Source organism: Gobio gobio (genome assembly GCF_949357685.1).
Source record: "Gobio gobio genome assembly, chromosome: 10".
Classification (NCBI taxonomy): domain Eukaryota; kingdom Metazoa; phylum Chordata; class Actinopteri; order Cypriniformes; family Gobionidae; genus Gobio; species Gobio gobio.
In genome coordinates this window covers 37,077,740-37,093,711 of record NC_137116.1, presented here as the reverse complement: position 1 = coordinate 37,093,711, position 15,972 = coordinate 37,077,740, and the positions used below count along the sequence as shown (strand labels likewise).

Below are 15,972 nucleotides of genomic sequence, written 5' to 3'. Positions count from 1 at the left end.
CTAGGGCTGGGCAAATTAACGCGGGCGATTAATTTTTTCAGCTTAATGCGTTAAAAATATTTAACGCAAATAACGCAGCGTCCGTTTTTATATCCATTTTTGCCTAGCGTTACATGATCATGCTCCTATTCATGTAAATGCTTCCAAGCGCGACAAGACATAAGAGAACGCGCTGCATGTCAAAGTCCTGTCTGTGTGGCTGCGTCTCATGTCAGCCAATCGAGGGACACTCTGACACACACTCGACGCACAGACAGACTTGCGTCAGTCTCCTGCTCACATCGAGTTCTCTTTTGCTCTTGAACAAACAATAACAACAACACAGAGAATTTTGAGTATTCTCATATTAAGAGTCTTAAATTTGTTAAATAACGCCTAAAATTAACTTAAAGAGTTGTGAGGAAATGAGATGCGCGGGACAGCGCGTCAGATCTGCGTTTAATGTTGGGCAGCGGCCGTTCTTAAAGTGACAGGAGCACTGATGATGCCTGTCATTAATGTTCATCAAAGAACAATGGGAAAAGAGAAAATTGTAGCTTTAATGATGATTAATCTATATTTAATTTATTATTTATGCAGTTAAGAAAGTTGTTTGATAACTATTCCATTTCTGTATATGTCTAACAGGGAAGGTCACAAGTAAAAATAACATTTATTATAATGGGTTTATGTAAAGATTGTTTTAAGTTCACTTTTTCACAAGTTTTTTTTTTAAAGCCTAATAAATGTTGAAATTGGGAGCTTTCAGTTATACTGTAATGTAACGTCATTAATGTTTCATAGAGACATTAGTATCAGTGATACTGGCCTTCATTCACAAAAAGATGCCATTACAACAAATATTTAAAATATGCTGTCTTTAAATTGTTTCTTCGTTAATTTGGAGAGTAACTGAAATTATTACAATTTCAAAATATTTAAAAAATGCGACTAATTACTTAAATTTTTTTAATCGATTCCCAGCACTAATGTCCTCATATTTAAAATAGCTTTAAAAACATACTAAATGTTTTATTAAAAATATAAAAATGCAGAATGTTTCCTGTGATGGGTAGGTTTAGTGTAGGGGGATAACATGTACAGTTTGTACAGTATAAAAACCATTACGCCTATGGAATGTCCTCACTTGGATAGCAAAACAAATCTTTGTGTGTGTGTGTGTGTGTGTGTGTGTGTGTGTGTGTGTGTCCACATTAAGCTGGGATGTGATGAAGCATTTAAGTCACAAAAAATGACACACTTCTACTGTAAAACATCAATCAATAAATTAAAACAGGAGACCAGCAGATTGTTATTCTTTGTAATTTTAATTCCCATAATTTAATTAGTTAAAATGCAGACAACTTTCACAAAAAAGTTCCAAAAAGAAAGAAAACAGCAATACAGTACATATGCAGATAAGGGGGGTTTGTTAAATCTAAAGCCCTGTCTTCAGATGGTACCAGACAGTTAACAGCATAGCATTCACATCATCATGGAAATAGAGACGACACAGCAGGCAATCAGCAGGCCAGCAGAGGATTGGGCTACATTCTATTTTCAAGTGCAGATAAGAACATGGAAACTTAAATGATATTCGAACACTACGGAGAATGTCACGATAGGCTGCCAAGAACAGTTATGAAAACTTCTGTCATCACACCGGTGTTGTGGATCAGGATGATTTTATTTGCGCAAATCTAACGGTGATTTCTTTGGATATGTCCAATCGTAAAATGTCCATCATAAAAGCACAAAACGGCACTGAAGTTTTTGATCTAGCAGAGTAGTGGTTAACATGACATTCTTTGAATATGTAACTACTGCAGCCCAATGTTCGGTTACGCAAATACCTGAACGCAGACACAATTCCGAAATTCGGCGCAACAAGCGCCCATCACATTCTCAGTGTTGCCACAAGGGGTGCTATAGTACGGAGACCCAAGGGACATGGTGATGGGAAAAAGATATGTAAATGCTTTTGCGTTCTCTCGAGAAATGTTCCATTCGCTTGCGAAAAGTTTGCGAACACAACGTTTCTTGGAGAAACGCAAAAGAATATATCTTGAAATAGATTTTTTTCCATCACCATATCGCTTTAAGGGCTTCATACTATAGTGGAAATTGGCATAAATTGCTTTCAAATAAACCACTTTTTAAAATATTTCTCAATATAATTGAGAAATGTACTTAGAATCAATTTTTATAGCAACTTACTTGAATGAGAACACATTTGGTTTAATGTTAGATACATTTGAAAGTAACTAAATTGCCCCCTTGAGGGCTGAGGGTTGTTACCGCGAGACCAACACACGAGCGTGTGTGTGCTGGTCAAACGCCGAGCATCTGCGTTTGTGTACTTGCGTAAATTTGTTTCCGGCCTCTTTTTGTGTTTTTTTTTTTACACAGCGCATGTGAATGTTTCGCTGGTGTGCTGCTATAAAACAAACCAAGTCATAGCAGAAAGGCTAATTATATATCGCCAGTTTGATGCAAAATATCGAATACAGGTTAGTAAAACGTTTAACTGGATTTTGCTGTGCCCCTGTCTGAATCTCAATGTTGGTAACGCCACTGCTGGTGAAGGTTCAATTGAACACAGTCTGGCAGCTCAATATTGCATTTCAGGGAAACAAAATTACAAAGTCATTCAACCTTACTTCTCCAAAAATAATCATGAAAAACTGTTGAATTTTAACAACTCACAACCACTCTCTCGCTCTCGCGCAAGGGAGAGAGACGTCCCCGGGCAAGAAAAAACAATGGATATATGGAACCAATCCACATCATTAACCCCCGTCTGAATTTTTCGGACTCTTTTGCGATAAAATCATCTTTAAGAAAATGTTCAGTGGTATTCAGCACTGAATTTTCTTAGAATAGTTACTGGTACTTCAATATAATCGCTGCTCAGGAGCCCAGTTTACTCTCCATGTAAGGTAAAACTTAGATATGTAGAAAAATATAGTTTAATGAAATTTATATATCTATTAATTTCTTTTTTTTATTATTATTCTCGTTTTAATCATATCCACCATGTAAAGTCGAGTACTACATGTAGCAGTGTGCGTAACAGGATCATGATGGTTCACACTGCTAAAACACAAAATGACATGAAACACCAATGCCTGGTTATTTCATATTTAATTTGTGATTAATAGTTAGTTGATTGGCATTTTTAGGCAACTGCAATGAGTTATTCTACAATATGATTACAATGTAAACACCACAGTACTGAAGTTACTGTATCCAACAAACAGTAAAGCACAACATTACAAGGCAAATGGCCATTTAAGCATAGATTTGTTCTTGATGAAAAAATAAAAACAAAAGTAATACACACACGCGCACACACACACACAAAAAAAAAGAAAATGGCAACACTTTGCATTGGTTTCAAAGCCACACGTTTGTACAGTTTCCAAATCTGGCGACTATCCCGAGGCAGATTACAATGTGTCTGACAAACATCTAAGCTCAGTTCACCTGATATAGAATGGTCGTTTTTGGATGGAAATCATGAGACTTTTTGGTTTCTTGTGGTGTCTGGGCCACAAATAGGTTGACCTTTCGTTACGCGACACATTTGTGTCTGAATCACATATTGACCTGATGTTAAACAAGCTCCTCTTCTGAAAAACCTCATTATTTGATATCAGTACTGAAGGCTTTATCAGAGAGGGTGAATCAAGTAGCCGGATGCTGATATAAGATTCACCGATAGCCAGATCCAGCATCTAATACTGCCTCTCAAAACATCATCTACGTTTGTGTTTGTGCTGGTTTTATGGGTTCACCCAAGTGCCCGTTTTGGCACATACAGATTTTTATATTGGCATCATCCATTGGGGCTCGGAGAACATTATTTACTAGGGCTGGACCGAACTACTAGCATCCTTTATATAACTTTCCGCAATACAGTAACATTTCGATTGTAACTACAAACACTGTCGAAGAGTTTGGAAATTAAACTTGACCATCTGAATCTTTGGCTATTCTTTTTCCAAAAAGGGAATAAAATCAAATGGGTTCAAATCACCTATTGATATGTATGGATAAAAAGCTGAATTTCGATATCTTCAAAATGATATTGTGAACTCCTAATTTTTCATTGACATGGGAATCTTTTAGGTTAGTCGATTGGAAAACAAGTGGTAAATCGTTTATTTGAAGTTATTCTTGATATACCCTGACAGGATTATGAATGTAGAGTCGTAATGTTTAATATTTGATCATTTTCATACGCTTGGAAGAGCATACGTTTCATGCTAACTACCAAACCTGGTCTAAAGTCTCCTTAAACGTAACAATATAAGACCTCGAAAAAAGACGTAACTAAAAATCGAAAATCCAAAGCTGAATATATACACAGTAGAAATTATAGTAGCATACATGGTTCAAAACATGATTTTGCCTTCACACCTTTGTTTTTTGTGTTTTTTTGTGTTTTTAAAAAAAGGTCTGAACGCTAACATATCTAAAAAATAAATACAACAATAAAAGAACAGGGAATTCTTGCACATTATCCACTAGAAAAATGATTCATCTTATAATATGTCATGTATTATGAGATAGCACAGTTTTGTCACTTGTCTTTTATGTGGCATAGAGGGTTGACTGAGGTATGATTTTAGCAATGCAGCTAATGTAGGTTTCGAACAGCAGGATGCTTCTCAGTGTCATTTACGCAGAAGTTTGATGTTTCAGCGAATGGCAATGAAGGTGCGGTTATAACACACACTACACATGGCATATTTCAAAACATTACATTTAGAGGCCCAGGAGTAGTTAACAACTATTTTGTGCCAATATACTGCGAATTGTGCCATAAGTTGCTATATATTCATCATATACTGATATTTTATGTGAGATTGGCAATTGTAACGGTTACGAATGCACTGAGTATGTGCACATCTGTCCAGTTCTGTCTACTCCTTTGAACATGTATGACCACAGATGTACAAGAACTATTTTTTGGAACTTTGATAATGTACCATTTCATATCACTGAGTCAAAGATCTCGCGGTTTATGGTAACATTTCAACGAAACAATAGAAAAATGAAACGGAAATAAATACTCTCGACAAGATTAAGGATATTTAAGTCAAAGGATTCTGGATGCTTTTCCAGGCAGCATTTGAAGACTCTCCCTACCCCTCTGGCTGTCCCCTTATATCAAGATATTGAATTTTTTTTTTTCTGTCTCGGTCTCCGTTTTATTTTTTCATCATTACCCTCCTATACCTCTTCCTCTCTTCTCCGTTTCCCATCTCAGACGAAAGGCAGTATGCCGTAGACGAACAGGGCCATGACAGCAGCGCTGAAGAGGCCTGCTACAGGGACGGTGACAAACCAGGCCAGGAAGATGTTTCGGAAGAGATGCCAGTCCACAGCCTTCTTGGAGCGGATCCAGCCCACCGCCACCACTGAGCCCACCTGAACCCACAGCAAAGACAAAATCAGCAGTAGCACGAAACACAAATATGAAATGAAAACAATAAAACATGGATTACATTTTTCAAATGGGGAACTAGGGATACAATCTTTATGGAATGCATTTTGTTATTCCTAAAGGCTTTTTAAAGACCCCATAAAATCACAAATGTAGTTTTATATCCTCTTCCTATTTTCTGTTGAAACAAGATGTTAGATTGACGCATATTAAAGTGCTCACCCCATTATTATTATTATTATTTTTATGGTCAAAAGCGCTGGGGGCAACATAGCTTAGAAATTGAGAAACATCTTGTTGTTAACAGATTGAAATTTTATATCAAGATATAATATATTACTATATTTACTATACTGAAATTATGTTTAAAGGCAAAGTTCACCCAACACAGAAAATTCTGTCATCATTTACTCACTCTCATGTCATTCCTAACTGGTAAGACTTTTGTTCAGGTATTTTTAATATTCTCATCATGTTTGACCCTCCAAAAATACATCATAAAAGTAATCCATATGAATCAAGCCATTTAATCTTCTGAAGGTACATGATTGCTTTATACGATGAACAGATTTAAATTAGGCTACGTTTAGTTTTATTCATATATAAATTTGGTTTGCTCAATTATATTTAAATTGGGTTTTATATTAAAAAGTTGTGTTCTCACACATCAAGCAAGCATGGTTGAGCTTTTATATGAATACGATTATAATTAAATCTGATGATGACAATTTTCATTTTATGGGTGAACTATTGTTTTGATGCTCTCATTCCCGCAGGTCACCAAAGAAAAAGAGATCATGTCAAAATCTCATAACAGCAAATTGAATGTTTAAAAAGCCTGCTAAAATGATTACTCTATCTCCACCACAAAAATGGGGAATATTTGATTATCGCAAACTTATTCATTACGGAGAGCATTTTGCCAAACAAAAAATGTGGGCAAAAGCTCAGACTAGCAAATACATGGCTTCAAAGCTAACAGGCATGAGCTAAAAGACACAAAACTCCAATTGTGATTTCATGTGTGTAATATGTCTCCTGAATGCACTGAAATAACAAAATACATGGATTTGATTAATTGTGGAAAGTCCTTTGGGACAGTGGTTAGTTAGAGGACACAATTTCTTTTTCTTTATAAAATCGGGGTCATTCCTTACTGAATTACAATTAAGACCTAGTGTCTAGTCCAATAAAGCCATTATCCTATGCTGCATCAGTCATGTTCTCCTTTTGCTTGAAAGGTAAAGTCATGTCATGTCCTGCCTACCACAGGGCAGCGGGAGGAGTAACATTTCCATACATGCTGTGTGACTCAGGGGTTCTGGTGACAGGTGTTGTGCTAGTTACAAGAGCGATCTGGCTGTTCTTGTACTGTCAGTGTAACCGAAGCCTCCGTCACAGGGGGGCTAAATCTGGAGCAAAAGTCAACCCAAAGTCAACAACAGAGAATAAAAGACTTCAGGCCTTTGATTCTCCCATGACTTTCTTCTAGATTTAAACCCCTTGAACTACGCAAACCTCATGGAAGATGCTCGACCTGTGGGCCATGCGACTAATTCATGAATTCAAGACAAGCATCATGACCTTTCTGTCAATTTGGTGGTATCATTTGTTTAACAAATAAGCAACTCTATTATTTGAGGCTTTAATCAATATACTTTGATGAAGATGAGACTCCTCCACAGCTGCCATGTGTTTGTTCCAGTTTCAAAATGATGCAATATAGGTGGCTTTACTGGACAAAACTCAACGTAAACGGCCTGACAATTCATACTTTGGATGCTATGACACAAAAACATGACATGCTCCCAACAGTAATGCTGATACTTAGAATACCTAAACTAGGGCTGTCAATCGATTTTAAAAAAGTATTAATATGCTGATTGTTTAATTAAATCAATATTTTCTCAGAAAAGCCCTCAAGTGAATAATTGAAATGAAAAATTCAAAGAACCAAAATTATGGCAGATAAAAACACTAAATACAACCCTGTTCACCAACATTTTTAAATTTTGATTTGAAAAAGAAGAAAAAACTAAGGTAATTAAACTTTATTAAAAATAAAACATTTTTAAAGATGTGCTTAAGCCCACAATGGGTAACAGGGTTGTTAACTTAAAACTAAAACTCAATATTGAAAATTATTTTAATAAAGTTTAAATAAAATATAAATATTAGATAAAAACTACTTAAACATTTCTAAAAGTAAAAAAAAAGCTAAAAAACTAAGATTTATAGAAATGACAAAAGCATATAAATTACTAAAATAATATAAAAATTTAAAAGAAAACTGAAAAAAAAAATGCAATTAAAAGCTTTATCAAAATATTAATAAAACCTACAATAGTTTATAAAAACAAACACTGTTCAGTAGGGGCTAGATAGTTCAAATTTTATTTATATATATATATAAATTCAAACTTTGAATTGGGTATCGGGTTGAATTTGAGCAATATCGATCCTGCTTATCGATTCTTTTCGATTCCAGTAAGGTTCAAACATTTATATTAAACATTTATTCTGAGTCTTTTGGCAGAATGTTTTGTTGCAGCTGATTTCCCTGTTTTCTTGACCGACTGTGTTTACGAGGATATAATTTTTGTGTATTTGTGCATTCAAGCGCAAGAAGACGCGTACAAGATTACAAATTCAGTAATGCACGCTATTAGAGGCAGCTCTCTGCGCACGCTTTGGGTGCGTGTACCGCGAGTGCCAAATTGAGTTCTCTTTCACGTCTTCTTGCAGTTGAAAATGGTCTGAAATCACATAAAAATGCACACACGGGGATTGATAAGCAGAATCAAAATATTTTTTTTATTTTATTACAAGTATCCGATTCCAGAATTGGAATTGATTTTCGATTCCCAACCCTAGTTGGATACAGTCAAACATTTTTATTCATTTATTTTTTTAATACTTTTTAAGCTGCACAAAATGAACATGTTAAATTGACATCTATAAATCAAACTATTAACTCCTTCCCCACCATTGATGGAATTTTCGACCCAATGAAATGACGACTCAGGACGAGGTTGTGCAAGCACTAGGGGTGTTGATGGACTTGATCTACTCCATCTATGTTTTGATCAGTTCTGAGTATGATATGGACCTAGTCTTTGATGTAGTCAGCTTTTTGTTGAATGAAACTTACCCACATTAAAGTGTTGATAAAAAAGACAGCATGAAGCTAGAATAAAATGTTTTTTTTTTTAGTTTCATTGTTTGTTTGTTTAAAAGTAGAGCCTCTGTTCTTTCTTTGATATTGCATCTTCAGATATACATGCAACAAAATATTGGGGGTCATGAAACTTTTGAGAAAATTATCAAAAATGCAGGAGGTGGCTGGCAACTTTTTTCCAAAAACGCTGGTGGGGAAAGAGTTAACATATTAAATTGACAGCCCTAATCCAAACTATTAACATATTAAATTGACAGCCCTAATCCAAATTAGCCTCAATCCATAAAGCCATAGAAAGATGTTTATAAATCTGAAAAGAGGTCATGTAGTAGTATGAAGCCAAACATGCTTGAAGCCTTTGAATGCCCTTGAAATCACAAAGCATCCCAAAATCACCACAAAAAGCACACGCAAGAGAACACATAGAGGTCAGCTCATTTCCACTCCAGGGTATTTGTAGCAACAATAAGTAAATAGGCTTTGGTATTGATTTTTGACTATAGGTGAGGTTGCTGGACTCATTTGTGTCAAGTATTAGCTGAATGTGAACAGTTCAGGCTGTTGACCTATAGTAATGAGAAATGAACTACTTTTAAATGGCATCACTGCAAGTGAGATGGAGTGGTTAACGCATGGTGTGGTTAACACGTTTAGCGTCTCAACTACAATGTATGCACCTTTAAAATACATACAGACTTCGATTAACACCTTTTCTTTAAAGCAACTTAGTAGATGAAAAAAGAATGAATCAAAAAAGCGAATCAAAGCTGCAATCATAGAGTGACATGTTTGCAGAGGTGAGCACTGATTGGCTGTTTGATGATTATGCTAGTGAAGCTATGGGGTGGAGTTTAGCACTACCAAAGCTTCACTACTATACCAATACCTTGCAGTGGGTGGAGCTTATAGGAACGCCAACATTTGAGGCAACAAGCACTGTTAGAGCGCTCATTACTTCAATGCAAAATCCACTGTAAACAGACGACATATGACAAGACAAAGACAAACAACAGACAAAACGTAAGAGACAGGCATAGCATGGAGCAAGACACAAGTGGCCCGAGTGGACAAATACACAGCAACATGCCACGAGAGAGATGAGGAGGGGACAAAGAGATGACACGGTGAAGCATCACTTAAACACAAATCTGTGAAGAGAAGACGTTAATTCATTCTGTATGCACCAAGGCCACGTCTGAGAGAAGAGGGAGTACTCGTCTTCATTTCTAAAGGGTCTGAGAGAGCCATTTTAGCCTTGATGAGAGGGTTCATTGTCCAGGATTGACATCAGTGTTCAGTAAAGTTGATTTATAACCATCAGAAACAGTGACCAAGCCAATGACATCAGTAACTGGATGACTCAGAGAACCTAGGATGCCTGCCAGAGTAATCGTGATTCAAAATGTATACATCAAATGTCATGAAAAATAGGTGCTTAACCTTCAGAAAATGTTGCTCACTCACTTCAGAAAGTCAAACAACATTTTACATGAGATGCTTTATTTTATGTTATAAACTTTGGAGATTTTTTTCAACATCATGTCTAACAATGCAGTCATAAACCTGATTTATGTTATTTCCTTATTTTCTAACAATACAATAATAATTATTTAACAACACTTCATTAAATATTCAGTCATCTAGAAAATGCCTTAATGTTGGTAGATATTAAGAGTTATTTTAGTATTGTTTATACTATACTATTATAGCATTTATTATTATTTCAAGTCATTTTATCATATGCTTATAGTTTTTTTCCCTTTTAAAATAGTTGGCTTTAATTTACTTTTATTTCAGTTTCAGTAGTTCCTGAGGCAACATTTCTAATTTTAAGTTTAAGTTAAGTTTTCAGTTAAAAACTATTTTGAATAGCTTGAAAGATTTTCAATGGTTGAGCTAGACGAATATATTCAACAACAAAAAAATTCAGAAAATGAGAACATTTACTTATCTAAACATTATGCTTGTAGTAATTAAAGCTAACTAAGCATTTTTTTTTCTAACATGAATTATAATCATGATTTTAAATAATAATTGTCAGACATTTGATGCATTTTAAAACTCCTACTACTCCTACTAATACATGTTCATTTTATGTTATCTAGTAGTTCTTTTCTAAGTACATGTGATTTGTGTGTTTATTGTAGCAGGACATCACCCTATTTCTGGATAGGGTATCAAATGTGTCAAGTGCTGTGCATCATTATTTGTGATACACAACAGCATCATATGCTGAAAGCTGATTTCGGCAGCTCTTGTTCCCTGTAAAAACAAGACGGCTCCCCCCTCTCTCCGGTGGCGTGCACACAATAACCTGAGAGGGCCAGCTGGGGTCTGACCCGATCTTTACCTTGCAATGTGTCGTACTGATTGGAAGTCCGATATTGGACGCCAAAACAACAGTGAGCGCAGAGGCCAGCTCAATAGTGAATCCACTGCGGGGGAGGGCAACAGAACACAACTTTATACAGTTACACCTGCAGTTAAACCAGTAATGACAATGCATGCCACTGAGAGAGGCGGGTACACGCGTACAGCATGCAGGTCGGGAGGAGCAGAAACATTTTAACAGGCATGCAAGAAGTCCACGAGAAGATGAAGGTGGTGAAGTAACAAGAAAACAGGGTTGACAGGTTTTCTGTGCCGTTTTGCCTATGAAATGTGTGTGTGAGGGAGCATCACAGAGTAAACGTGTGTGCATGCATGCAGGTGGAAACAGCGGCAGCCTTGTGATTACGGTTGTGCTGAAATTGTGCTGATAAACTCTCCTGTGGCCTTTTCAAACACACACAGACAGCAGGAACATGTGGGTAAGATATGCGCTGTGCACAAACAAGCAGACAAACCACCCACAAAATCATGCAACCCCATCTAAACGGCAAGTTTTGAAATAAGGCATACTGCATGGAGTTCACTATCTCCTTACATTACGCCCAAGTTAAAGTGCCCCTATTATGCTTTTTCGGATATTGCCTGTCATGATGTAGTACTTTAGTGGGATGGAATATTTACATTGTAACAGTTAATATACAGATTCTTTTTTACTATAACTCCAGTAAAACCTCATATGTCAAAACCATATTTTTTTACAGTAAAGAACTGGCGACCACAGCTACTATTTTTAAACATAAATGCAAGTTAAATTTACTGGTAAAATACTGGCAAATACTGGGGGTTTTTTTTACAGAGTGCAGTTGTAACTGAGGCCTGAAATAGCTTGATTCGTGTTATCAATAGGTCAAACTTTCCATGCACTTCCAAAGGATAAGAACTTGCATTCAAATTGATACATTAATACAGACTTTTATCACTGTGTTATCACTGTGTATACAAGTGCTGAAATTCAGATATGGTAATGACCGTTTCGTGTGTCTGACTAGGGCTGGGTGATATGGCCAAAAAATCATATCTCTGTATTTTTTGTTTGAATGGCGATATACGGTATATATCCCGGTATTTTCTACGTTTTTCTATTTGGATAAAAAAAAAAAATCTGTATTTATTTAAAGCTACACTGTGTGATATTTTCCCCCATCTAGCAGTTAAAAGGTATATGACCATCCAGTGAATATTAGTTTCTCTTCCTCTCAATTTCGTTTTAACTCCTACGGTGGCCGATTTAGTCCAAGATTAATATGGCTCCCAGTTCGACCTTGTCCACATTCGACACGGTGCCATTGAGTGTTAAAACGCGAAAGGCGAAACTTGAATTTAGGGGTATGTCCCTCTTTGGCTAATGTACTTTCAAGATGGATGGGCAGCATGGCGACCCGCATTCGAACCCCTTACCTGTATGTATTTTCAATGGCATATTATAAACTTACGAGAATACTTTATTACTTGAAAGAAGTAAATATACATTAATGAGCACATATATTTTTGAAAGAACTAAGTGTTTTTAGCTAAGAATAAACTAAAAAAGTTACACAGTGTAGCTTTAAATAATGTTATTTCACATCCTGCCCAATGATGTCCTACAAACAATGTTGATATTGAAGGCTATGAAAATAAATATAGTGAATGTAATGTAGGCTTTGCTATATATTATGTGCAAAAAGGGGTTAAAATCACATTACATTCTAACATTGTAACATTACAATCTGTAACCTTTTTTTATTGTTTTTTTAAATTGTTTTTAAATTCACTAAACTAAAAATGAAAATAAAAACAAAAGCACAAACCAATTATATTAGCCTACATTTGATTACCCCATTATAAAAGTCACTTTCATAAAAATATATTATATACCAGTTATTTTGAAGCCCTTAATACAAAGCATGTGTCATGTTTATGACAAATTATATTATGTACTTTCCCTGCAGCAGCCTCACTTTGTGTTCTCCGCTATTTTTCAAATGCGCTCGTATCAAACCACTGTATAATCAATATAAATGGTATTGCCTCATTCCATATTGTTTCTAAAAAAAATATCGAAATAACGTTCAAATTCGATATACCGGCCAGCCCTGTCTGACATGCGCTGTAATCGGGCCATCTGACCAATCAGAACAGAGTAGGCTCAGAGGTTTAGAGAGAGTGAACATCTAAAATAGCATAATAGAGACACTTAAAAAACAACAACTCCTTCCTGTCAACAAACATCAAAGCCAAGGAGCAATCTGACAGATGCTGAGGTCATGTCGATTGTTATTTTTGTGAGCTATGCGAGGGAACAGGGCTGGGAACATGGCCACCTGATCCACACTCACTTAGTATAGACTAGATTGTCATGCAGGCTTATAGAGTGACACTTCAGTGTGAAACAACGACTGCCACCAACACGTATTTTGAGAAACTGCTAATTTGTGAGTAAATCAATATAATTTACAAATAATATGATTCTAATAAAAAAAAAAAAAAAAATCCCCATTAACTTATGAAATGTCTTTTTTGTTCAAGTTCGTTTGCTTTGTTTTTTAAAACTAATTTAAGTTTCTATTAAAATGAGCAATGCTTCATTAATGCTACATAATTAGCAACATTGTCCTGTGAAGTTGTAGCAAAATGTAAATCAATAGGTTTTTTTCCCCACAATTATATTAGCCATTTCAAAGGCAGAAAATTATTATAGTTATTAAATTATTAAAAACTATTATAGTTTATATATTTTTTATTTGTTTTCAGTTTTATATTTTCTGTAAATTTTAGTTAAAGTTTTAGCTTACTTCTTTTTTCTTTTCTTTTTTTGTCCATATATTTGTTATACATTTTTATTTCAGTATTTAGGGTTGGGTGCATCAGCTAAAAGAAAATGAGAAATATTTCCTTGGCAACTAGCTAAAACAAAATAAGTTTAAAAGGATAGTTCCCCCAAAAATGACAATTCTGTCAATACTCACTCTCATGCCGTTCCAAACCCATAAGACTTAAAGTTATTTAATAATTAATTACATAATTTTCATGTTTGGGTGAAATAACCCTTTAAGTGAATAACCCTTTAAGTTTCAGTTTATAAAGTTTATTTTATTTCAAGTAATAAAAAATTTTATTGTTTCAGTTTTAGTTAACTATAATACCCCTGATCTAAAGAAAAATGTAAGTAATGATAGATGATATATTGATGGTAAAAAAAAAGAGTCATGTTCACGGTTCACAGTCTGAGTTATAAGCAATAATGCACAATTAAAATAATTTCAAAATGTTATATTTTAAACATATCATACACTATTTTGGAGCTATTGTAGTAATGTCAACAGAAAAATATCGAATTAAAATAACTAGATTCAAAGGCTCATTTAAAATAAGCAAAATTTGCAATTTAAAAATTTTTACAAAAAAATTACAATTTCTTAACAAGCACTCTTACAAAAATTATCTGTAGCCTATTTTTTTTTTCAGAGCAATGATGAGACTTCTTTTTATAGGGTAAAATCTTTTGTTCTTATTATGAACTCGACCTCAGTTGTTTTTGACAGTTTGTCTTGTTACTAAGAGAACGCAAGGTCGCTGAGGCCATGTGCACAAGTGTCTTGCTAAATTTAGCAAACCCAGGCAGTTCTGAGTGGAGGGCGCAAACCAGTGACCGGTCTCTTTAAACTGCCTTTATTCTAAAGTGTGTTAAAAATTTAAATTACGGTCATTCTGCTGTGATATTTAACCGGATTTGTGGTGGCAACACAAAGAGGGATTGGGGGCAAGTACCCAAACGAGAGAGGAGAAAAGCCGATATACAGAACTAATCTAGCAAGATTTCAATATCAGATAAACTTTTTTTGACCCTGCTGCCAAAGCACATGCTCCGTTTCTCTAGTCTACTATTACACCTTTAGCACTGCTTTAGGACCAAGAGGAAGGTTTTAAATAATGTCCGATTTTTACAACAAAACTGGTCCTCCACTTCTGCTATTTTCCCCTTGCAACAGGAAAAGATACACAGCTTTTGTATTGTCAGAAATAAATAAATAAAACATTACAAAATGGTGTGTTTTTGACGTGGGCTTACCATAGGAGGCCACTTATATTAAGCCTGCAGTATAATGTGCAATTTATCTGTCCTTTCTAATTGCTGCTTGTTAGATTACATGATATCAACCCAGTGAGATCCTGGGTGAAATTTCAAAATGGCAAAATTATGGCCAAAATCGTACAGTGTGCACTGGGCTTAAGAAGACTTCTCAAACACAGCTGGATTAATCACCACATCTGCATGCAACAGAAGCACACGCATCAATCATCATGCACAGACGTCATGCTCTCTGCCAAAATACTGATCTCACCTGGAGGGGGTGATGGGAGTGAGGTCTTTGCCCATTGTTTGAATGACACGTCGACCCCAAACCCACAATCCAGCACAGATTCCCAAGCCGCCATAGAACAGCAGCCAGATCGGTGTGGCCGCTTCCTGCATCACCCCACCCTGGTCGTATATCAGCCACAGGGCCACCAAAGGACCAATTGCATTACTGCAGAAAAGACAAAACAAAATGTTCACAAGGGAAAATTACTACGCTGAGGAAACTGTATGGAGAACAAGCCATGGGCTCTTTAAATCAACATATTAATTTAACTCTGCTCTAAAATGTATCATGTTTGAATTTGAAATATCTGTTTAATAGTTTGGGTTGGTAAGAGTTTTAAATGTTTTTAAAAGAAAATCTCAGCACAAAGAAATCTCAGCAAAATAAATCTTGTGTAATATTATTATTGTCTTTGCTGTCACTTTTGATTTATTTAATGTGTCTATTATTTCAATGTCTTCCTTAGCATTTTATATATGTTGTGCTAGCAGAGGTGGTGTATTTTTACATTTTAAATTATAATTACTATAAAATATTAATAAACAACTATTTCATATAATATAATGTAATGTCATATAATACATATACTGCCCACGATAACAATATTGTGCATTTTAATTATCGTG

At 35.3% G+C, this 15,972-nt stretch overlaps 1 protein-coding gene across 2 annotated transcripts in view; it reads right to left on the bottom strand.

The window, feature by feature from the left end:
• Positions 1–1,286: 1,286 nt before the first annotated feature.
• slc20a2 (solute carrier family 20 member 2) overlaps positions 1,287–15,972 on the bottom strand; it is a 55,076-nt gene continuing 40,390 nt past the window's right edge. For both annotated transcript variants that reach the window (XM_079827337.1, XM_079827338.1), the window contains exons 9-11: positions 15,326–15,511; positions 10,960–11,044; positions 1,287–5,415 (exon numbers count right to left, since the gene is read on the bottom strand). In XM_079827337.1, the coding sequence (XP_079683463.1) occupies positions 5,251–5,415; positions 10,960–11,044; positions 15,326–15,511 (436 nt within the window). In that variant the 3' untranslated portion in view covers positions 1,287–5,250. The remainder of the gene's footprint in view (positions 5,416–10,959; positions 11,045–15,325; positions 15,512–15,972) is intronic.